We start from the raw sequence: 24,579 nt of genomic DNA on the forward strand, positions 1-24,579 counted from the left end.
GGAGATGGTACTAGATACAAGTACTACATACCTATACATACCACAAACAGAATGTCACTACATGTGTTCATTTAGAATACTCCATGACATCACTAGTGGTGATAGATATTTCCTCCAGAGTGTGGCACTTGATGAGTTCAGTTGTTTAACAAGACAGCAGATCATTTACATATCACTGAAATCAAAGTTTCATCTCATAAATCAAATAAACCATCTTTTTGTAAAATGGAAATCAGAATTATAATCCAGCATGAATTGAACATAACAATACTTTCCCTAAAATCTCCTTTGCAATGTTTAAAAGTTAAAGGTACACTCATACATTCTGTAAGTGTATGGTGAATATACAGTGCATTAGGAATAGCCTATTAGAAAAGATACAGAGCACACAAACAACATGACTCTGAAGTTTCAGTTTATAAAAATACGCTGTTACATTTCATAGCAGCCACGTCAGTCAAATAGAACCCGTAATACGTTTGCATATCTCACATGAATCTTTTCCAAACAAATACATTTTGATGGTATTTAGTGACATATTTACAGTTATATACAGAAAAATAAATACAATCAGCGTAACACAAATTGTATGAATTCTAAATGATGAATTCCTGTTGTTTCTGTTCCTTCTCCTTATAAACAGGCCTTGCTTGTGAAAGTGTTTTTTATAGTGCAGATACTCCATGTGTGTAAACCGCAGCAGAGAGGAAAAAGCTGAGTGTCAACATCTTCATACCACGAAATGAGTGGCTTCAATTCCAACAAAAAAACACACATTTTTGAAAATCAGTTATTAATATGAACAAGTTGTTTTTAAAGAGTCATTTAACTAACATCTTTATTCTGAACAAGAGCGATGACTCTTTACCTGCATGGGATTCATCTTGGTTAGGCAGCCAATCACATGACAGAACACACTCCAGACTGAATGGGCGGGTTCTTCCTCTGAGACACTTTGTCCACACTGCAACACACCACAATTTGGAAAGATTTATAGATAATCATAGACGATATGTCACTGTTCGAAACCCAGACCCCTGACACAAATACAGTTACTGCAATATCAACATTTGTCTGGCTCTGGAACAGCTCCCACCTCTTGGAGGGCCTGAAAGCAGCATCAGTCTCTGAGAGGAAGTCTTTGCCCTCTCTGGACTCCTCAGCACTGCTGCAGGACGGACTGCCGGCCCCCGGGACCAGGTTCCCGTTCGGGTCCAGGGCCTCAGGGCTGCAGGGATCTAGGGGGAGGGGCTCGGAAAGGGACGACTGCAGTTTCTTCATGTGGTGAACCACTGAGGCTGCGTGGAAGGCTTGCTGTGGGAAACGTGAAATACAAAAAGAGAGTTACACCGCTGCTACGTATGCCATAACACGTGTCTGTAAGTCAGGACAGCCTGTCATGAACAGGATGGTTTTATATAAAAGAAGTCACTAAATCATGAACCATTTACTCAACCTCAAAATTATATTAGATTAGATTAAATGAAATGAGTACAGAGTTATTGTGTCTCAATGACATTATTAAATATAAAAGCAAATATCAGATGATATAATAGAGTTTGAAACTTTACACAGTAGAGTGTCAATAAAGAGTTTATGGCATTTGTCAACTTGTATTTGAAGCTTTAATTTCCAATAAACTTTTTCCTTAGATTACTAAAGTTCAAATATGTGTTCCCTTTGTTGCGCTGCTTATTTACATTCTGATAGTTATATAATGCTTAATTGTAGCACTAAGTTGTCATGGTGTAAAACAAATATTTGAATGTTGATTAAAAACTTGTTTAGCATAATCCTTTTATCACTGTTTGTTTGGTAATCGGCGCAATATGTTTCAAACGTTCTTATTAAAGGGCCCATGTCATGCTTTTCCGGTTCTTACCCGTCCCCTTGTGTGTGATGAAGCTTTTTCTGCATGTAAACGGTCTGCAGAGTCACAAACCCTCAAAGTACACCCTGTAGCGAATAAAACTCGAACACAGAAAAGACCTGTCTATGCTGCCCCAGAACGCCTCGTTGGAGATTTCTCTTTTTCCATTGTTTACTTCTTGGGTATAGTGACGTGCCCATACCCAAATGGACCGATTGGTCCAATCCGTGGAGCCGTTACGTTAAGTCCACACACTAGTCCACTGCTCCTAACACTAGGATGGGACACACACTCAATCTTTTCTCAGCTGCAGCTCCGCCGATTTCTCCTCCCTGAGACGGCGGGACGCTGCGAGGCTGGGAGTTTGTGTTTGAGCACACACACAAACTCCCAGCCAGGCTGCGTGTGTGTGTGTGTGCTCGGGCTGGTTTCGGGCTGGGTTTTGCTGTCTCGCAGACGGCCACCGGGCTCACAGGGAGGGGGGGGGGCAGGAGCTCCAACAAGCCGTTTAGGACAGAGAGTGAAAACACATACTATACAGAGATGCTGTATGACAAACCAATGTGAGTTTGGAACATTGCACAGTTTAAATCTATTCTAGTAGACTTCAACAATGGAATTATGATCAGTAGAAATGGCCATGACATGGGAAATTTAAGCTAAAATATGACATCATAAGCTTTATTTATAAATGGAAGTGTGACTCACCTTCCATTTGGATTTGGTAAAGCTTCTCTCCATCTGCTCACACACAGACTGAGAAATGTCCACGTCTTTAGCTGTGTTTTCAGCAATCCTGCAATCAAGCCAATGACATTAGATCATCTGTGTGTGCGTGCGTGCGTGTCAGACAGAGAGGACTCACCATGGGTGTCTGAGTGCCTGCTCGGTGAGGAAGCGTCTTGTGGGGTTTTTATGCATCATATTCCTGATGAAGTCTTTGGCTGTTGAGACATGGAATAGTCATCTGTTAGTTGACGATATATAGAAAAAGTACTCCTGCTGTTAGCATAGAAATATACCCATTTGGTCACCTTCAATTTAATAATGTATGAATCCTTTTCAATGTTACATACATTTTATACTGTTAGGCCTCAGCGAAACACGGCAACAACTGAGCGCCAGGACTCAGACGTAAAGACCAAAAAAAAGATACCCTTAAACCAGATAAAGGAAAAACCAAGAAAGTATGTCATGTGAAAAATAAAGCTGCGCTGAAACCCATCCACAGAAAGACTAATGCTTGGATGTTTGAGGAACATTGAGCCTTGAATAACTGGTATACATGTTTGTTCCGTTCTGTTCAACACAGCATATTAAGATTCGATAACAGAACTCCTTTTGATTCATTATACCATTGTATAGCTTTTAAACACACAACATGGTGTTTAATTTGAATTATCCAAGTTAACTAATTCACTAATTATGTTGCACTGTCCCAGTGTTTCTGGACATTTTCATGTGTTGGTCTTCCTGTGGAGTGGAGGTATGTAACATTCAGTGGCAGCACTGTGCTAATGCTTAAGCTACATAACAGGAAATAAAACAGCAGGGAAAGTAGATCCAGTAATGCATTAGTTTTAAAATATCTATTTGCCTTTAACACCTCCTCTTCATCTTCATGTTCACTTTTCAAACATGTATTTCATTTTCTTTTTGCATTTATATTCAGGATTTATTTTTGTATTAGGTCCCGTCGTGCGCCGGACTCTGAGGAAAATATTGGTTGTGGCCAAACAGCGGGACTACACTTCCGTATCAGTCGCTGGGCCCGGAAACTTTTTCCCATTGACTAACATTGGGAAAGAGACGTCTGTAAATCGTTTGATTTTTTTTTTTCAAACTAAATAAACTACCCTGTATGAACATTTGTGCCCAGCACATTCATGTGAAATTACATTACATTACATTTAGCTGACGCTTTTATCCAAAGCGACTTACAATAAGTGCGTTCGACCAACAAGATACAGACTTGAAGAAAACAGAATCATATAAGTACATCAGGTTTCATAGAGCTAAAACATTTCAAGTGCTACTCAACTGGCTTTAGATAAGCCAGTCCTTTATTAGTATATAAATGATTTGTTAGCAATTCTTTGTTAGTAATTCTATCGATCGAAGTGGAGTCGAAAGAGATGAGTTTTCAGTCTCCCCCGGAAGATGTGCAAAATATCTGCTGTCCTGATGTCGATGGGGAGCTCATTCCACCATTTTGGAGCCAGGATAGCAAACCCACGTGTTTTTGCTGATGGGAACTTGGGTCCCCCTCGCAGTGCGGGTGCAGCGAGCTGTTTGGCTGATGCAGAACGGAGTGCACGTGCTGGGGTGTACAGTTTAACCATGTCCTGGATGTAGGAAGGGCCAGATCCATTCGCAGCTTGGTACGCAAGTACCAGTGTCTTGAAGTGGATGCTAGCAGTTACTGGAAGCCAGTGAAGGGAGCGGAGGAGCGGCGTGGTGTGGGAGAATTTAGGAAGGTTGAAGACCAGACGAGCAGCTGCATTCTGGATGAGCTGCAGAGGTCGGATGGCACATGCAGGTAGACCAGCCAGGAGGGAGTTGCAGTAGTCTAGGCCAGAGATGACGAGAGCCTGGACCAGAACCTGCGTTGCTTTCTGGGTCAGCTGGGGTCGTATCCTCCTGAGTGTATCTGCAGCAGCGGGTTGAAGCAGCTATGTTTGAAGTGAAGGACAGGTTGTTATCTAGGGTCACACCCAGATTCCTTGCAGTCTGAGTCGGGGAAACAACAGAGGTGACGATGTTGATTGTTAGGCCAAGAGTGGGAGAATCTTTTCCCGGAAGGAAAAGCAGTTCAGTCTTGTCAAGGTTGAGTTTGAGGTGGTGAGCAGACATCCACTGAGAGATGTCTGCTAGACAAGCAGAAATGCGTGTGACGACCTGGGTCTCTGAGCGGGGAAAGGACAGAATCAATTGGGTGTCGTCAGCGTAGCAGTGGTATGAAAATGCGGGCTAATGACTGATCTGAGCGAGTTTGTGTACAAGGAGAAGAGGAACCAAGAACAGAGCCCTGAGGGACCCCTGTAGTTAATTGACAAGGGTCTTATTCGGACCCTCTCCAAGTTACCCTGTAGGTACGGTCTTTGAGGTATGAGGTGAGGAGGGAAATGTGACATGTTCAGTACTACATGAGTTTTACCTTTACCCATGGATGCACAATAAGAACGGATTATATGATTATATGAATACTTTTGTGACGTCTCGCTCTCTCAAAAGTTGGGCCATTTTGTCTTCATGCGCCAATGAGCAACTCTCATAGGAATGAACGAGGCCCCGCCTCCCACGCAGTATCCAGTTCTTATTATACATCCATGTGCAGGACACACCAATCTGAGTAGGGCGACAGGACGCTCATCGACGGCCAGACATCTATCGACGGGCGAAATCGGCTTGGTGTGTCAGGGCCTTGGCAGTCGAGTGATTTAGTAGATTAAGTCCAAGTAAAGTGTTTTGAATAAAAACTGATTAATTTTGCTCACTTGGGGGCAGCCAGCAAGTTGTGAACAAAACATGGACATATTATCATGTGTTATCATCAGGGCCATGTGGCCCAGTTCCATTGTTCTTCTTAGATGGATAACTATAATTATTGTAGAGCAACAAGTTATTGAGCCCACACTCAAAAGAGACCTATTAAATGTCAGCTGGATCATGACCAAGATATTTGAGTGTAAACAGAAAAGCATGCATGCTTATAGATGACATTGACATATCATTAGACTTATGTCAATGAATCTTTTGCCCCAGTGCATGCTGTGATGCACTTTGGTTTCTTGGTAACCTACCAAGAAACCAAAATCATGTAATCAGCAATCACAGATCAGCAATCAGCCAATTATGTAACAGAAGATTGTTATTCAATAATAGACAAAGGAATCCTCAAACTGCTTTTAAAGAACAACATTAACTTGATGAGAATGAACACAGGTCATAACTCAAAGTTAGCATGAAAAAGTTAGCCACATTTCAGGTCATGGTCCTTATTAGCTTCAGTTGCTTATTTGTACAGCAGGATGTTATGGAGCAACGTTATCATTCATTTGGCCAACTGATGATGTATGTCCAATATGCACAATTATTTAGGGAACTATCTGGTTCACCAGTTAGTCAGTTTGTTGTTTTAGAGCTTTTTTCACTATTGAATACAAATCAGTACAATTACCAGAAGAGAAAGGACAGGGATATCAGATGTCAAAGCTGTTTGTGAAGACTGAGATTTTCATATTTGCTGCTGTTTTCATACCTGACTCGGAGATATCGTCCCAGAAAGGTGAATGAAAAGCGTACTCAGCCCTCATGATCTTTGAAAACAGACGCGTCTCGTTGTCTTCAAAGAATGGAGGGTAGCCGCAGAGCCTGCAACTCAGACACAGCAAGCTAACTCAGCTAATCCCAATTAATTGTCCTCATCAAAAATATTTTACTGTGACTGTGGTGTCAAACTTATGAGAAGAATATGATTTCTTAACAAAATAAATCAATGAATTTACTGTATAATCTCAGGCTCCTGACCTTTAGGTTATTATCTAAATGTTGTATTGGTTGTTTCCACACAGCCATGTAACGTGTTATGTTTTGATAGAGAACAGAAATATGCTCACAGGATGTAGGTGATAACTCCAATGGACCAGCAGTCCACTGTTTTGCTGTAGGGTCTCTGGGCCAAAACCTCAGGGGCTGTAGAACCACAAAAGTAATTCAGCCAACAAAGCAAGAAGACATTCAATATAGATACTTTTACCATGGATATCTCTAATTGTATTGTTTTCCTTCTATTTTTCAAATAACAATGTGTACTTCATAACTGCTAATACATTAAGCATTTCACACATTTGAACATGTATCAAACATTTCAACGTATACAATTGTAAGCACATGCACCCTTCAACCCTACATTTTTTTAATGAAATCTGATATGACTGTTTGCTCCTCCAAGAATCACCACCTTTATCATGGTTCAGAGTGAGTAAACCTAGGAGCTGCGATGTCAGAGGCGATAGCTCCAGACTGCGATGTTCAGACCTAGTCACAACCTAGGATGAAATCTCGCCGGAGCCTGTGACCTAAGATTGTCATCGTCATAACTACACTGTAGCTACAGTATGTTTGTATGACAAAAGAAAAAACCTTGAACCTCAAAGCATACTGTATCTCCTCGGGCTGGGACCCTCCAGGAGGAACTGGTAAGAGATGCTGAGATTCAGACTGCCTTGCTGAGGAAGCAGATGTACGGTCTACACTTGTACATTTTAATAGCATGCAATCTATATGATGCAACTTTAATGATAGCTCTTAATTTAATTAAGGGCGGTGGTAGCAAAGTCTTGGCTTGGCAACTGGAAGGTCACCAGTTCAAGTCCCGGGAAAGACCAAGTGCTACCGAGGTGTCCCTGAGCAAGGCACATTTCCCTGCACTGCTCCCCGGGCGCCGTACATAATGGCAGCCCACTGCTCCTAACACTGGGATGGGTCAAAGGCAGAGACATATCCGGCAGTGGCTCAGTCAGTAGGGGCTTGGACTGTGAGCCGTAGGGTCGCTGGTTCAAGTCCCTGAACATACCTAAATATGGAGTGTGGACTGCTACTTGTAGAGTACTACTGCTACTCCCAGTTCACCTCCTTGGCCCTGCCGCGATGCCCTTGAGCAAGGCATCGGACACCACCCTTCCCCCTCACTCCCATTGCTCCCTGGGCGCTGTACGATAGCTGCCCACTGCTCCTAGTACTAGACTCCTGGTACTAAGATGGGTTAAAAGCAGAGAACACATGTCACTGTGTGTGCTGTGTGCTCTGCATGTGTGACCATTAAAGAGGGGTTCCTCCGATTCTATCTATTCTATCTAATTGGTTTGTTTTATTTGTGTCACTAAATAACTTGAATAATACCACTTGTATTATATTGCCAGATTAAAACATAATTTGTAGTAGTATTATTTAAATGTACAATTGTATATCAGGTATAAATAACAAGGTGGCTTTCAAAAGAAGTGTACGTGTCTGCCCCGCACCCATCACTCACCAACATATCCCGGTGTACCACAGGCTGTGGACATCACGCCGTGCTCCAATGTCTTCGACAGACCAAAGTCACTCACCATGATCTTCGCATTCTCGTCTGTGTTATAGTACAGCAGGTTCTCAGGCTGACCACAGACAGAGGGACAAAGAAGATCAAAAGGAAGTTAAAGAAAGGGAAAGAGAGAAAATGCTGTAAACGTACAGATGTATTCTTTGTGTATCACCTTAAGGTCCCTGTGTACGATGCTGTTTTCGTGCAGATAGCTGACAGCCTGCAGCACCTGCTTTATCACCATGCTAGCGTCCTTCTCGGTGTAAACCCCCTTATCTAAAATGCGATCAAACAGCTCCCCACCTGACACCCTACACACACACACACACACACACACACACACACACACACACACACACACACACACACACACACACACACACACACACACACTTCAGAACTTTGTGTAAGATCGCACACACCACAATATACCAAGAGGGAAAATGTGTACAAAATAATGCACACAACATTTAGAATCCCTTTCTGACTTTAGAGTGAAAGTAATTTAAGGGGGAAAAGACACTATAAGCCATCCATACATAAAAGAAGCACACTAACCCTATGTTGTTGTTATTGGCAGATTTGTTTTACCCTCAATTAGACCCATTGTCAATATTTAGATTTACCAAGGTAATAGTTTGTGACAGTTAGGAGTTCTCTTACAGTTGCATGACCAGGTAATAGTGTGTCCGGCTCTCATAGAAATCCTCCAGTCCTACCACATTCTCGTGCTGTATCCTGAAAGAGAAAGAGAATTAGGCGTGTGTGTGTGTGTGTGTGTGTGTGTGTGTGTGTGTGTGTGTGTGTGTGTGTGTGTGTGTGTGTGTGTGTGTGTGTGTGTGTGTGTGTGTGTGTGTGTGTGTGTGTGTGTGTGTGTGTGTGTGTGTGCTTTTTACCTTCTCAGTACATTGATTTCATTTTCGAGGTTGCTATGAGCGAGATGTTTCTTCTTCAGGCATTTCAGGGCGTACATTTTTCCTGTTCTCTTCTCTCTCACCATAAAAACCTCGGAAAAGGACCCCCTGCACAAAAACAGGGAGGACAGAATACACAGAGTGAAGAGTGTGCCTTCCTCCAGGCTCTTGCAATCAGCTCACTTCCCTCACCTGGTCACGCCGGCCCTGACCAATTTGCTGCCCTAGGCAAGATTTTTGCTGGCGCCACCCCCCAAAAAAAATGTACACTCACTATGACTCACGCATGCATGCACGGTTGTGGCATGACCACCAAAACAGAAATATATGGACACAAGATGTGTGCAAATGTATTTAGTAACCTATCCATTTGAACATGATTTAAGTGGAGGGTGGACCTAACCTCCTCTGGGGTCCGGGGGCATGCTCCCCCGGGATGATTTTTTTTTTAATATTGAAGTTTAAAAAATCAATCTGGTGCACTTTGAGGGCAACATTAAGAGATCTATGGATACATCTCTCAACACCCATATGAAACAGAACTGTAAGCGGATTTTCTTTTTATTTATGGATATTTTACAAATCACTCCCCTTTTAAACTGTATTCTATTAATAACAACTTTTTACTGTCATATAGTATTTTATACTATAAGAGAATAGATGAAAATCTATTCTCTAATTTTTTTTATAACTATAATAAGGTGTGCCTTTACCTCACTGAGCTGAGGTTATCAGAGCCTCTCAGTCTTTCAGGAGAGAGTTCTCTAAAGCTCTCCCCCCGCGGCCGCTTACACAGTAAATTCCAATGTTAATAAAAGCTGTATACTTTTTTGGGGAGTTTGATTTATTTTAAATTAACACAAATACAAAATTAAAACCTATAATTGCACACTAAAAGCATTATTTAAAAAAAAATTACTATTTCACATAAACCTCTGGGGCCGTATTCACAAAGCATTTTATCTTACCGCTAGGAGTGCTCCTAACTCGCGCTAAAACATTTTACGTAGGAGTTTTTTCTTAAAAGTTATTCACAAAGCCGCTGAGACCTACTCATACTAAGGATAAATCACTAAGAGTGAACTAAGAGTGAACTAAGAGTGATGCGCCGTTGCTATGGATTACGTCGATTCTCGTGCATGAGTTTAGAAGCGGTCAGTACGGTGATTGGTTGTTCAGAGCAGGCGGTCTCGGTGAAACTCATCCGCAACATCCCACAAACGAGCCCACTAAAACAAGGAAATAGCCTAGGCTAGAAATGTATTCCTATCAAATAGTTATGGACAGTGCAGTTAGCAGAATACACGCATGATGACAAGTTTGTGCAGACCACGATAATGACGTTGTATATGCACGTTAAAGAGAGAGAGCAAACAATAAAAATACGTAAATTGCATTAAATCAAGGAGGCAATTAAAAGCACCCCGCAATCTATTATCCAATGAGCATATTTCCAGCACTTAAACACTTTCAATAACAGCCCATACCGCCGTTAAAGCCACCCTATCATGATGAATGAAAACAATCTGCGTGTTGATGGAATGTACTTTCTTTCTATTGACGAACACGTCCTCATCTTTTGAGGGCGCAATTATTTTTATGTGCGTCCCGTCAATAGCACCGACCACACCGGGCATACCTGCAAGTGCGATGAAGTTGGCTTTGATCCTGTGTAGTTGTTGATTGTCCAAAGGAAACCGGATAAACTGTTGGATGATATGTGGTCTAGAGAGCGCGTTGATGGTTTGGTTTATGGCACGGCTGACTGATGTTTGCGATATTCCTAAATCGTCGGCATTGCAAAGTTGCATTTTCCCTGTTGCTAAATATCGTAGTGTTGCCAACATTTTTATTTCCGGACTAATCGGGTTATTCCTGTTAGTCGGGGATTTTATTGCATCCCGCACTAATTCTACAACAAGTTTGATACCCTCACGATTTTGCCTATATCTCTTGATCAATTCACAGTCTTCCATTGTCTCCAAAACATTTCGTCTCGCAGCCATTTTCAGATTCTTTGTGAATAGGTCTTACTGAGTTAGGAATCCTCTCGAGGACTTGTAAGCTCTCCTAAACTTAGGTGCTACTTTTAGGCCTAAAATACTTTGTGAATTGCTCTTAGTGAATAAAATTAGGAGACCTACATTTAAGACTGACACGCCCATTATGTTTAGGAGTTTCTCCTAAATTCGCCAGTTAGGAGCTACTTTTAGCCCTAAGATCCTTTGTGAATACGGCCCCTGGTTTTTACTGGGGCGGTTCAACTTGATTTGGGGGGGGGTGCCATAGTTTATGGGCGCTGTCCGCAATATAGGTGTAGTTCTGTTAGTATAAGATAATAAGATGTACTTTGTTGATTCAAAATCGGGAAATTGTGTTGTTATGAAATAAAATATTATTTATTTATCTTTTATTTCTAACTTTTTTTTTCTTCTTTTTTTTTAAATGTTGGCGCCCCCCATTGATTGATATGCCCTTAGCATTCGCCTATACTGCCTATGCCAAGGGCCGGCCCTGCCTTCCCCTCACCTGTTACTCATTCCCTCATCACTTGTCCTTTGCCAGATTGTCTTGTCTTTTCTGCCAAGCTCTCCAGTGTTTGTTATTCTATTCCCTAGATTATTGTCCTGCCCGGTTTTGACCCCTGCCTGCCTGTATTCGGACCTCGAGTTCCTGCCTGATTTGGTTGCCTGTCGGACGGATCACCTGGTTCTGAGCCCTGTTCCGCCTGCCCCTTTTCGGATTTGTTTGCCTTACTGCTGGATTTCCTGGTTTTGACCCTGCCTGTCCCTGACCTGATTAACTGAACATTGCTAAACACTGGTTGTATCTGTGTCGTGCTATTGGGTTCTGATCTGTACCTGTGATCGTGACAGATACAGTGGGGCAAAAAAGTATTTAGTCAGCCATCAATTGTGCAAGTTCTCCCACATAAAAAGATAAGAAGCCTGTAATTTTCATCCTAGGTATACCTGAACTATGAGAGACAAAATGAGAAGAAAAAAAATTCCAGAAAATCACATTGTTTGATTTTTAAAGAATATATTTATGGTGGAAAATAAGTATTTGGTCAATAACAAAAGTTAATCTCAATACTTTGTTATACCCTTTGTTGGCAATGACAGAGGTCAAACGTTTTCTGTAAGTCTTCACAAGGTTTTCACACAATGTTTTGGGGCTGTCGCTGGGCAACACGGACTTCCAACTCCCTCCAAAGATTTTCTATGGGGTTGAGATCTGGAGACTGGCTAGGCCACTCCAGGACCTTGAAATGCTTCTTACGAAGCCACTCCTTCGTTGCCCGGACGGTGTGTTTGGGATCATTGTCATGCTGAAAGACCCAGCCACGTTTCATCTTCAATGCCCTTGCTGATGGAAGGAGGTTGTCACTCAAAATCTCACGATACATGGCCCCATTCATTCTTTCCTTTACACGGATCAGTCGTCCTGGTCCCTTTGCAGAAAAACAGCCCGAAAGCATGATGTTTCTGTAACACGCCCCGCTATGCAGGGCGCGATGACAGATAGTATTCCTGCAAAACAGGAGAAATGATGAACAACGAAATCCTTAGCTGCTCGTTTGGCGGGTCTTGCCAGAATCTATTATTCATTTGACACACACACAATTGTTAATGTCCTTAACCATTTGATACAACACACACACAATTGTTAATGCCCTTTTCTGTCTTCAATATAAACACTTGTCCATATATATATATTCATGTCTTCAATATATTTGAAATAAACACCATGACTTAAATTAAGAATTTCTCTATTCAGATATTGATTTTGTAATCAAACCCTTTTAAATACCTTCCCAGGTAAAGCATCAGAATCTAATCTGTGCTAGCATTATCATTTCAAGATATGTATTAACTCTGACCATAGAACACATACAGATAATACAAAACACACACACAAAATACTTAGGATATAAACCCAGAAAAAAAAGTACAAAATGTACAGGAGCTGTAAACAATTACATGTACAGATGTAGCACTTCATTTCAGACTCCTGCTTACAGCTTCCTGCCTACGACCTGCCTAAAACCAGTATAGCGGAATGTTAAGCCCTCCCACTATTTTCCAAGAGGGCGTTGCCAGATTTTTAATTTCAGGTTTTAACCAGGAGATGGCGCTTCATTCACAAATACAGAAAGACAAGTTTCATGGACTTTCAGTTGTGTTTTGAAGAGCATTTGAACACGTCAATATTTTAGATACTATACTAAAGTATATCTAATCTTGTAATTCAATAATATATAGTCTTTATATATTAAATAATCATAATAATGTAAATGTTTAGATTACACTTCTTTATTTGTTATGCTCATACTTTTACCTTTACAATCGTTTGCTTTAATATGCAGTATATTTGTTTTATATTTTTGTGTTTGCTTCCTCCTGCTCCCTTTCGGACACATACTGTATGATTTATTATTATTATTAATATGAAGATATTATTAAGATAAGATAAGATGTCTTTATTGATTGAACATTTTAGTTTAGAATGTGCTGTCCCACGGTAATTCAGAAGGCTCACAGGTCACATTCCGACCATTATTTAAAACAATAGGTGCTTTCACACCGTCTACAGTTTGATTTGTATAGAGGGAGCTCTGTGGCTGAATGCCCAGCGATTAGGTGTGGCGCATTTATCATAGGTGATCAGAGCTAACTGCCTGCCGTCAGATTTCATTTAAAAAACAGATCTGATTTTAAGACTATTTCTGCGCTCATAAAGAATGATAAGAATAAGAATAATGCGTATTGAACTAGTTTCATTAATTAGTGAGTTTATTTAACACTAGAACCACCAATCGGGTCAATTTGTGTGATGTGTGTTGTCACAACAGTTACATTGCACACACACAACACTGTTGTGTGTGTGCAATGTAACTTTTTTTCAATAAAATATTAAAGTCTCCCAGTCCGTGACTTTTCCTGAAAGTGTGTTATGTAGCACCCTATGTTGTTAAAAATTGCATTCTAATAGCGGGATTTGACGGGTTTAGGTAGGCCTATACAAAAACCTCTGGCGGTTCTAGTGTTAAGGTAATTAGGTACAGCAGAAGCCCTTTTTTATCAGTAACACATTTAGCAGTTGAACATAAAAGTCAACTAACTGAGGGTCACTTGCAATGACAGTGTTGTGTCTACTGTAAGCTTGTCACTCAGAGTAACCTACAGTTAATTTAGCTGCTGGAGAAGAAAGATCAGGGGGGGAGGGGGGGGGAGAGAGCTGTGGTTGATGGGCCATTAGTTGTGTAAATACACAGCTGAGAGCTGCCGTTTCATTCAGACTGTTTAAAAAACGGTAACAACGGGATCCGCTACGCTTTGGCATCCTGATCTGCCGACGAGGCTCCATTAAAATATAAATATTTTTAGTGAATTACTGAGTTTAGGCACGTTAATAACGTTTTAATGAAGTTGAATACAGTATATATTTGTCAGTGATTTCATGTCTACATTTCATGTAGATCTGCAATAAAAATATTTTTGGGGTATGGGGGGGTCTGGGACCCGGAGTAATCTGCGGCCGTGAGCTGTTATGTGCCATCATGACACGCATGGTGTTCTTTTTTTATATATTATAATGAAGTGCGAGCTGTGTGCTCGAGTCTTCCTGCCTGTCGGCTCTGCTCATGGATGTATAAGGTAGACCCTCCAGAAAAACACGGGCAAAAATCCTTGATTATGCAGGCTAAATTCCTTGATTATGCGGGCTAAAATCCTTGATTATGCGATTAAACATGCGGGGTTTTATGTGATTTTATGCGGTGAAATTGCGATAAGTTAGGAAATATGCGGAAAGTTGCGAAATATGCTAAAAATGCGGGGGGAAAGAATAACAATTTTTTTAAATATTGGGCTGTCTTATTTATTGTCTCTCACACACAACCTGCCACTAACGTTAAACCCCTTTACCATTCAATTAAACACATTCAATGTTTATTTATTGTAAAAGCAATTGGGCTATTTTAACCTCACACACACACCCCCCCCCCCCCCCACACACACACACACACACACACTTCTCCGCCTCATTCTGTTTTCATTTACTCGTTCGTTATCTGACCAGCTTCAATCTTGTAGGCTACTCACTTCGTTTCTTGTAGCCCTCGAAAGGGTTTTGGAGGTTGATCCCTCGGTGAACGGGAGTTGAATGGCTTTCTTGTCCGCAGCAGCAGAAAGCATTTTCGAATGTTTGAATGAATCAAAGTGGGTCGCCACCGTCGATGTTCTCTTATGCTGCAACACACAGTTGCACGGGGTGCAGAATAGTTTCCCCCAACTTTTTGCCCGGTCTTTAGTAAAAATGTTCGTTGGTAAATGAGCTCTATACAGTGTTGTTTACATTCTGTGATGCGCGAGCTGATGACGTCTAAATAAAGAATAGTTTTAACCAGATTTGAAAAAAGTTCACCAAGTTCTATGCTACCATCGGGATCAGTCCACACCATCTAGGTACCACCTCAAATCTTTCCACTAAGCAATCAGAAGGTAGCTTTCACTCACACACCAAACCATTCCACCTCCTTTAACTTTATGATTTTTATATTCTGCTCTCCTATGATTTTCACAATGCAACCTGACTGCAGCCGGATCTGCCCTACTGTGCTGTGATTGGCTATAAATAAAAGTCAAGCATCTGTTCTGATGATAATTGGGGGACCTGGGCCCTCTGAACATGCACACTTGTGTTTCCCTTAAGCCCTGTCTGCCTCCACTCCGTCACAGCTCAAATTAATGGAGAGGGAAAATAACTCTGGATTCAGCTTTTAGTGCATTTGACACACTTAGGAGCTAGTGATTTAATAAGGGCTATTCAAGTGTTTGTGCTGGGTGGTTGATTTAGTTCATCGCATCTTGTGATTTACAGACATTTCTTTGCCAATGTTAGCCATTGTGAACAAATATTTTGGAGCCCAATGACGTCACGTGACTGACACGGAAGTTGTACAACCACCATTTGATCACCACAAAATTGTATGTATATATCACTTTCTTGAGGCTTGATTTACACTGCAGCTCTAACCCTAACCTCTCAATCCCAATAAAGGAGACTCAATACATATATTAAAACGCTGTTGCAATACTTGTATTGTACACTGTGTTCTGAATTAGGGTTAGACTCATACTGAGACTTTTATCATAGAATTAAAGCACACTTATATAAATTATCAACTTTTATAACCTAGAAATGTCACTGGAGCCCATACCCTATAACCTTTTTAGCCACCAATAATCTTTTGGGGATATTTTGGCTGTCCTTGATACAAAAAAAACTGATACAATAAAAAAAGCCAGCCCAAACCTCAGAGCCAATTGTCTGATCCAGGGGGTCACATTATCTGCGTCTTTGCCAAAAAGTTGCATTTGAACACAACGCAAAGAGTTCAGCCCATGGCCTACAATCATACACTTTCTGTGCCTGCAGGCAAGGAACTAACTCTCTATAACAGCTCTGATGAAGATGTAGGCAGTGTGTAAAAATTGCAGATGGCCGACAGATGCCCATCTTGGTCACTGACCCGTTGTATAATCGGTGTGTCAGGGCTTATAGACCAGGGGGCTCATTTATAAAAGGGATATACGCTCAAAAAATGGCGTACGTCAGTTTCTACGTACTTGACGGGAAAACGTGCGGTCCACCACGCAAACGCTAACCCATGCGTACGCACAAAAAGGGGAGAGACGAGAAACTGCGACACCGTTGGCAGAAGAAAGAATGGAGAGAAATATGTGGAAATAATACCATAAATAAAATGTTACCTCTCATTTATCATATATGAAGAATTCATTTTCACAAATTGATTAAAGCCAATCATAAAATGATTAAACAAACGCCTGTTTGAGAATCCTCAGTGCACACAAAAACATAACTTGGAGAAAGAGAATTACGTCTAAACTGACGCCGTTTTGCATTTCTATAGGTTGTAGATACGAGCATGGTTTTATATACTATCACGTTTAGTTAGGTGCGCGTTCACATGAAAGGGGTGGTATTTGGAGCATTCGACCAATCACAAACATGGAGAAGCGTACTGACAGCGCAGCGTCACACTTCCTGAATGAAAAGTCAACTATAATATTAAACATATGAAGAAGTTAAACTTTAAAAATCCATGACTTAAAAACTGTATCCAGGATAAAAGCCACATAGCTGCACCTGCAAGGTGAATACAGCTGGTAAAAGAAAAAGTGTTTGAATGCGTACATTAACAGGTTTATGATATCACTGCCCCGTCTAAGACACGAGTGGATCTGACTTTAATTACATTTGACTCGAGTGTTTCGTCAACTTAATGTGTTGCTTAAAATAATACTTCTGCATACAGTATGTGATACTGTTAGTGTTGCACAGCCAGATACGGCTCAGCTGACTCAGATAAGGAAATATATGATACATTACGATGTGATATGCCGCGGACTGTACTTGATGTTACTCGGATCCGGTTACTTATGTTGTGGCAGATATTTAAGTAAGCTTTCTTAACGCTAATGTTATAATAGTCAGATTGCTCTGAAGATGGGAGGTGATATTCTATTAATGTTCACGTTCACACAGTCGGTCATTTTTGCCGGCCGTCTTTCCTCCAACAGCAGCTTTTCTGTATTTCCTTTCTCCTGTAATATGACTTGATCGCTTTAAACTCTGCACACTGAGCTCTGATTGGTCAGCAGGCAGTGCTTTCACTGAGTTGAGCTCTTAGCCTGCAACCTAACCTGCTCCGGGGCAGGTTAGCCACACAGCATAAGTTACAATGGAGATCTAGCCTGCTAAAAAGAGAACCAGCTTCGTAGGACCGGAAACCCAGAGTTTTCCCTGAAGTTAGCCGGCTAAGCGAAAATCCTGCTTCTTAGTATACCCCCCTGATTTGGTAAATTTTACAGCTAATATAACACAACACATTAGTTGTATTTCCTTTAACTGGTGGATATAGAGTTGCTGCAGTGGAGACGCTGCGCACAGCTGATTGACAGCTGGGACACAAACCGCCAAATAAAAACAAATAATTCAGATCCAGTCGTCATGACTCCACTCCGGAGGGATTCCCCGATCATTTCTTACAGTTTCTCATCAAGGGGGGGTCTCCTGTCCCCGGTAGGCTACCTTTTTCTGACCGCTTATTTATTTATTTTGGCGACAATCCGACCTCCATGCTGCTACTCTGGTTCAAACTGCATCCACCAAACAATATGATTTATCTCCAGCTCCCCAAAATAACAAAAATCTGACACGGTGTGAGATGTATTTTTTAGCTGTTCTGTCGTCATTTCCTGCTATCTTCTTCATAAAGTCAGTCAAAATGAATGAATGATTGGGCGTTTCTTTGACTATTAATAGGCAAATATGGGCGTTACGTGAAGCCCGCAAAAGCTGCACTACATTTCAAGTCGATTGTGATTTATAAAAGGGAAACCGGCGTAGGAAGTGCTGTACGCACTCTCCTCGCCGGTACGCAATGTTTGGTGAATCGGAAAATGTCTGAACATTTCTGTACCTATTTTTGGGATTTCTACTACGTAAGCAACCTTCCCACATGAATCCTACGCACGGCGTTATAAATGAGGCCCCAGAACACTGACTTCCTGCGCTGGGTTGGAGTTGCTGCAGCCACTAACTGAAGGTTTCTCTGGTGTTCTAGTGGCTGGGAGGCGGGAAAACAGTCGGCTACACACAGGTGGCAAACTATAGGCAGTGCCACCAGTGAAAATTACAAGACAGCAGTCTTATTTTGACCGCCTTTCAGCTATAATTCAGTTTCGTCTACTTTTGTGTATTCTTGCCGTGCTGTTGGCTTCTCAACGTAAAGTAAAATGCTGCCCTTATTTATCTGGAGCATGTGGCCAGGCATTATACAGTGCCCCTTTGATTGAAAACTGAATGCCTCTTTGCTAAGTAGTGTAAGTACGCCATTAATTGATTAACAATGTTGGCACAAACACACACCTAGGTATACCTGTTCACACACCCCCCTTCATATGGTGCACTCATCCAGCAATTAAATGAGTCAGGCTTTTAATCGTATAATGAAGTGGTGCTAGGATGTTCCCGTTCTTACGTCAGTGCTCAGGAACTAGGACACACACACACACACACACACAAACACACACACACACACACACACACACACACACACACACACACACACACACACACACACACACACACACACACACACACACACACACAGGGTTTTAAGTAGCTTTGCAAGACAGCTCTGAGGAGTCGACACCTACAGGTAACCTAACAGCAGGTGTTAATAGCATTCTTACTGTGACTGGTGATATGAAACAAGTCTCAAGTTCAAGTAGTATGGGTCAACACAGTGTTTCCGCCAGACCAGGGGCCTCATTTATAACGCCGTGCGTAGGATTCAGTTTGAACCAGAGTAGCAGCATGGAGGTCGGATCGTCACCAAAATAAATAAATAAGTGGTCCGAAAAAGGTTAATGACAAAATAAATACACATAGCCTTCCTCAGGCAGTGTGTTTGTACCGGGGACAGGAGACACCCCCTTGATGAGAAACTGTAAGAAATGATCGGGGAATCCCTCCGGAGTGGAGTCATGACGACTGGATCTGAATGATTTTTTTGTATTTGGTGGTTTGTGCTCCACTCTCACTGCTCGTCGCGCCCAAATTGTGCAAAAACATAATTCAGATCCAGTCGTGTCATGACTCCACTCCGGAGGGATTCCCCGATCATTTCTTACAGTTTCTCATCAAGGGGTGTCTCCTGTCCCGGTACAAACACACTGCCTGAGGAAGGCTATGTGTATTTATTTTGTCATTAACCTTTTTCGAACCACTTATTTATTTATTTTGGTGACGATCCGACCTCCATGCTGCTACTCTGTTTCAAACTGCATTCACCAAACTATATGATTTATCTCGACCTCCCCAAAATAACCAAAATCTATTTTTTGGATTTCTACTAGGCTACGTAAGCAACCTTCCCACGTGAATCCTACTCACTGCGTTATAAATGAGGGCCCAGGGCATCCCGAGCTGAATAAGGGCGTCAAATGACGGCAAGACGCCCCCCTGGCGGAAACGCTGGGTCAACCCCAAGCATATTAGATTCTACCTTTGCTATAATGCATCTAAATAGCATAATTGTTTTGCCCCTTTCTGTCTGTGCCGTGCCAGAAGACATTGCACAATGTTTTCTTCATTGGCTAATGATTCTCATGACTGGTAAATTGACATGGACACATAAAGTTCCCATTGCAGCACACAGCTCACTTCCTGTCTGTGCCAATTACCATCCACAAATGGTATTAAAGTTGAATTCCAATACACTACAACCTGTTGGCAGCATCTCCCTGATTGCCTTAACAAACAACCAATATAATTATTCTTATGTGTTTTGTTCAGCAAGATAATCCACAAAAATTAACCCATTTTTATGATTCATGATCTTTGAATTGACATATACATTTTATAACAGAAGAAAAAGCTAACTGTATATGGACTAAACCATGGCCGCATGACTCCAAAGTGTCTTTGGAGTTATGGGTCACTGAGTGAAGGATTTTCCCTGGGTTTTACACTTAACTTTGCTAATAACCTCTGTATCCCATCTAGTCACTTGTTAGCAAGGCCATTTTCACACACGTAAAAGGCTGTACTTACGATCCCATTTTCCCCTTAAAGTCGAACACATCTCTGATATTACTGGTGCTTTTCTTCCAGCTGCAGATGATCTCCTTCCGCCTCATTCTGGCTCTGACGTTGCCGTAGACTCCTGAAGCACAGATGACAAGACTGATTTACACATTTAATAAAGAAACAGGGAGACTTCATGATGCATTATCTGTCCCCACATGAATGTGCTAAGCTAAAGTTAAGCCCTAAAGAAAATCGTATTCTGTGAATTTATGCATCTTGGCATTATGTGTTTTACTACACACTGAGTTAAGTAGTATATACCTTTTACATGTTTCTAAATTAATCAAACCGAATTTGATTCATCATTTCATCTCAGCATCTCCGGCCGTATTATTCATCACTTCATTCATATAATTGCAGGTTGTGTGCTGTTCAAAGGGGGAGCTGATCAGAAAACACACATGTTTTGTAATCACCTTCTTTGATATGGTCAAACATACCTGATAAACAAAGTCATTAGGGGAGGGGGTCCTAAGCCTTTCTCCCTCACCATTCCCAGTTTCCTAGCCCCCCACCTGTTTTGCTTACATAAACAATCACATTTCTAAGACTCAGGTCAGTCCCTGACTGGGTAAAGCCTATTTGTACCTATCAGTTACACACGATTCAAGAAGCCAGGAGATTAGAGAGGTGAAAAGCAGTGGTTAATAAATCTTCCCAGCCTATCGTCCTGCCCTCCCTCCTTCCACCTGTGCTCACCCTGTTTGTGGGAACAGATTAGAGGCTGATTCCCTGACAGGACAAACACTGGGTCAATTATATCCTAGAATTGAAAGGCCAATGAACTCTGCCTTACAATTTCATGATATAAATATGATTTGAAATGCAGCGACACGTCCAAACATTGACATTGAAATTATGAAAATAATGAAAGACAATGTTTCAGAAAAACATTTTCACATTTATGAGATTACATTCTGATTATATACTACTTTCTTTTTAAAAATAATCATCAGGTGATAATTCACAATATATATGTTCGCTGAATTCTTCAACTTTATAAGACAAGAACATTTGTCCATTTGGCACATATCTTTAACTCTAATTTAGTCCTGCTCTAAAATAGTTGTTTTGTTTCCTAAAGCTATAATGCTGCTTAAGACTCTTCAAGCTACTAAAACGTCAAACATTTGTTTCAATATTATTATAATATTAAATGATTAAGGGAACCAAGGTGTGATGATATATAATGATAGATATACAGACAAGCATACTAAAATCCAGCAAACAGGGAAAAGCGTGTAAAGAACTGACAGTAGCCTGTGTTGAAATGCAGTTTGTCTAAAGTCAAGAGGAGGTTGGTCTGTCTATGGGGGTTTACTAATAAACATGTAGCCTAGGTAGGATGCTAAATGGTACAACTCAATTAGGATGAGAGCATGAGGCACATTTGTACAACAAAGAGAAACGAATTGTATCCATAATACCTTACATTTAAAGTAAATGTACTTTGTTTGGTGTAATAAAAATAGTTTTTACCTGACGGGCGGCGGAGGGTGTTAGCGCTGAGGTTTCCGCGGCACCTGACTGTTTCTCTACACAATACAGGCTGCTGAGCTCAGGAGCGGGGGGCGGGGCCTCGGCCATCAGTCAATCAACCGTGCTGCATTTAAAGACCCTTGACAACTGCCTCATGCCATCTACAAAGTTGTTCCCCTTTGATTAAACTGAAACACAATTCTTGCCAATAAATGTGTTCATTATAGTTCATTCTCCACTTGATTTGAGTTTATGTCCATTCAACAATTTTAAGAGATTTAGCTAATAACAGGGGCGGACTGGGAGGAAACTTAATGCGGACTGGGAGGAACTTAATGCGCGGCATGTATCGGCCGGCCGGCAACGAAAGTATGTTACTTAACAAAAAAACATATGCATTTAATGTTATTTTGGACCATTATTAATATAGTAATCACACTACCTGAGCCCTTGAGTTGCCTAGAGCAAAATAGTTACAGGCATATATTTATTCATTTTAACAGATCATTGATGCAATAACATTTGGACCCAATTTGCCTGACTGGGCGTAGGAAGCATCGTCAATGTGGGTGAGACAATTTAACAGGGGGTGTGGGCAGGTGGTGGACCTCACCTCCTCTAGAGGGGTCCGGGGGCATGCACCCCCGGAAGTTAAATGCATCAATCTGGTGCACTTTGAGAACAAAATTAGGGACTAAATATATGGAGACATCTCTCAACACCCATATGAAAACAGAACTGTAAACATATTTACTTTTTCTTTCAACATTTATTTGAACAGCAAGTGAGGCAAAAGTGACTGCACCCAAAACAATAAACCTGCTAGCTAACTAGCCTAAACTCAGTAACAGGCCATTTCTCAATCGCGAGGAAACTCGCTTCCAAGCCAATATTTCAAGGATACTACGTCATCGAGTGCCGCCGAAGGACTGTTCCAATCTCCAGCATACTTGGAATTCCATCAAGGCCGTGTCGTTGGTTTGAGGGTAATTTCGAGGCTGCACATGGGTAGACTTCGCGTCCTTCAAATCCCCACAATGCTTTGCGCACGGACCAATTTCCCCAAATCTGTGGCAGAAAATGTATGTCTCATATAACGCACACCTGCACACTTGCTAGCCTGTTCCACTCTTTGTTTTCCGAATGCCAAGAAGGATTGACGCTGGCATAATAAGGAAGTGACTCGGAAGACATGTGCTACCAAGCAAGCATCCTCGCGATTGAGAAACGGCCACACGTTCTTCTCCACAGCCGCGCGACCTCTACGGGTACAGCCACTCCCCCTGAACCCCGTTTCCCTGCCAACCCCCCCCCCCCCCCCCCCCCCCTCACCTATGCAAGCCCCCCCCTCTGAACCCAGGGCTCGCTACAATACTGTATACTGTATACACAAACTATACAAAAACGCCTTTACGCTTTGGAGTTTGTTTATCCACCTGTAAGCAACTGCCAGCTAGGTCTCTCAGTCACTCACTCCTGATCGTTCAATGCGCACACCCCTCCAATGGCCAGTCCACCCCTGGCTAATAATACATAGGCTACTAAACATTATTTTCTTTTTTGTCATACAAATTATGAAGGCATCTTTTCTATTCACCAAACTCACACTGATTTTCATCTTCCTTTTTTTCACCAATACATCCATGGTATAACTATGTCCTCCTCATATATTTGAAATGGGTCATACTGCATGTCATCCTTCTGTAGGCTAAATTGAAGAAGAAGAAGAAGAAGAAGAAGAAGAAGAAGAAGAAGAAGAAGAAGAAGAAGAAGAAGAAGAAGAAGAAGAAGAAGGATTATTCATTCTTAAAATAAAGTACTTCATTGTGAAATAAAAAAATAGAATCACATGCTTATAAAAACGATGATCCAGCCAGAGTCTGGCTCTGATGTTGCACAGCCAGATTGCTTTTGATTCTTCTCCTTTCCTATTTTCTACTGGCCATTTTTGCTTCGCTAGAGAGGTAATTCAGGAGCTGCCACTTTTCTTTATTTGAAATAATAAAGCCCCCATGATAAAAACACTCTCGGTAAAAGCTATACTAAAAAGACACTCTCGGTAAAAGCTATACTAAAAAGACAAAAAAACAATGTTAAAAGAGAGAAGAACCCCGTGAGTCTTATGCACTCTTTAAAAACATGGAAAACAGTCTCTCTAAAACCACAAAATGGACACTTGTTAAAAACAGCAGGATTAATAATGGAGATAAAAGAATTACAGGCGATGGCACCGTGTAAAATTCTCCACTGGAGGTCGGCAGTACGTTTTTTTAATGGGAGGTTTGTATAAAATCCTCCACTGTGGGCCTGGTCCGCTTCCTGCACCCTGTCCTTCAGCAAAAAAAAATGTGTTGTCTTTACAATGTTCATGTAAATTGTTTTCTTGTCAGCTTTGTGGGTAGTACATTTTTCTTGGTTTGCGACCTTGAGCAGGGGGCCGGTCAGTTCTCCGAGCCCTGGACTCAGGTAGATCTCCGGGAAGGGGTCTGCTGGGTCCGGCTTGGCTCTTCCCTGTCCGTAGCTCCTTAACATCTTTTTTCATC

General features: G+C 41.5%; 1 protein-coding gene across 1 annotated transcript; it reads right to left on the reverse strand.

Moving 5' to 3' along the window:
• Positions 1–112: 112 nt before the first annotated feature.
• On the reverse strand, positions 113–22,657 carry camk1ga (calcium/calmodulin-dependent protein kinase IGa). The gene is made up of 13 exons (XM_079681895.1): positions 22,037–22,657; positions 20,522–20,633; positions 8,855–8,980; positions 8,622–8,696; positions 8,131–8,269; positions 7,908–8,031; positions 6,490–6,565; positions 6,132–6,244; positions 2,736–2,814; positions 2,579–2,666; positions 1,097–1,314; positions 869–964; positions 113–750 (listed from the first exon to the last, which is right to left on the reverse strand). Exons 2-12 carry the CDS (start codon positions 20,605–20,607, stop codon positions 901–903), a joined length of 1,188 nt encoding a protein of 395 aa, XP_079538021.1. The 5' UTR covers positions 20,608–20,633; positions 22,037–22,657; the 3' UTR covers positions 113–750; positions 869–900.
• Positions 22,658–24,579: the final 1,922 nt, after the last annotated feature.

This window comes from Notothenia rossii (genome assembly GCF_949606895.1).
Source record: "Notothenia rossii genome assembly, chromosome: 5".
Taxonomy (NCBI): Eukaryota; Metazoa; Chordata; class Actinopteri; order Perciformes; family Nototheniidae; genus Notothenia; species Notothenia rossii.

Bases quoted from the DNA above. Each gene is read 5' to 3' on its own strand.
- camk1ga (XM_079681895.1), bottom strand. From the start codon at position 20,607: ATGAGGCGGAAGGAGATCATCTGCAGCTGGAAGAAAAGCACCAGTAAT. The intron at 8,981-20,521 runs GTAAGTACAGCC...GTTTTTGTGCAG, and splicing joins TTTAAGGGGAAAATGGGATC to GGGGTCCTTTTCCGAGGTTT. The intron at 965-1,096 runs GTGGGAGCTGTT...GGTGTGTTGCAG, and splicing joins GCTTTCAGGCCCTCCAAGAG to TGTGGACAAAGTGTCTCAGA.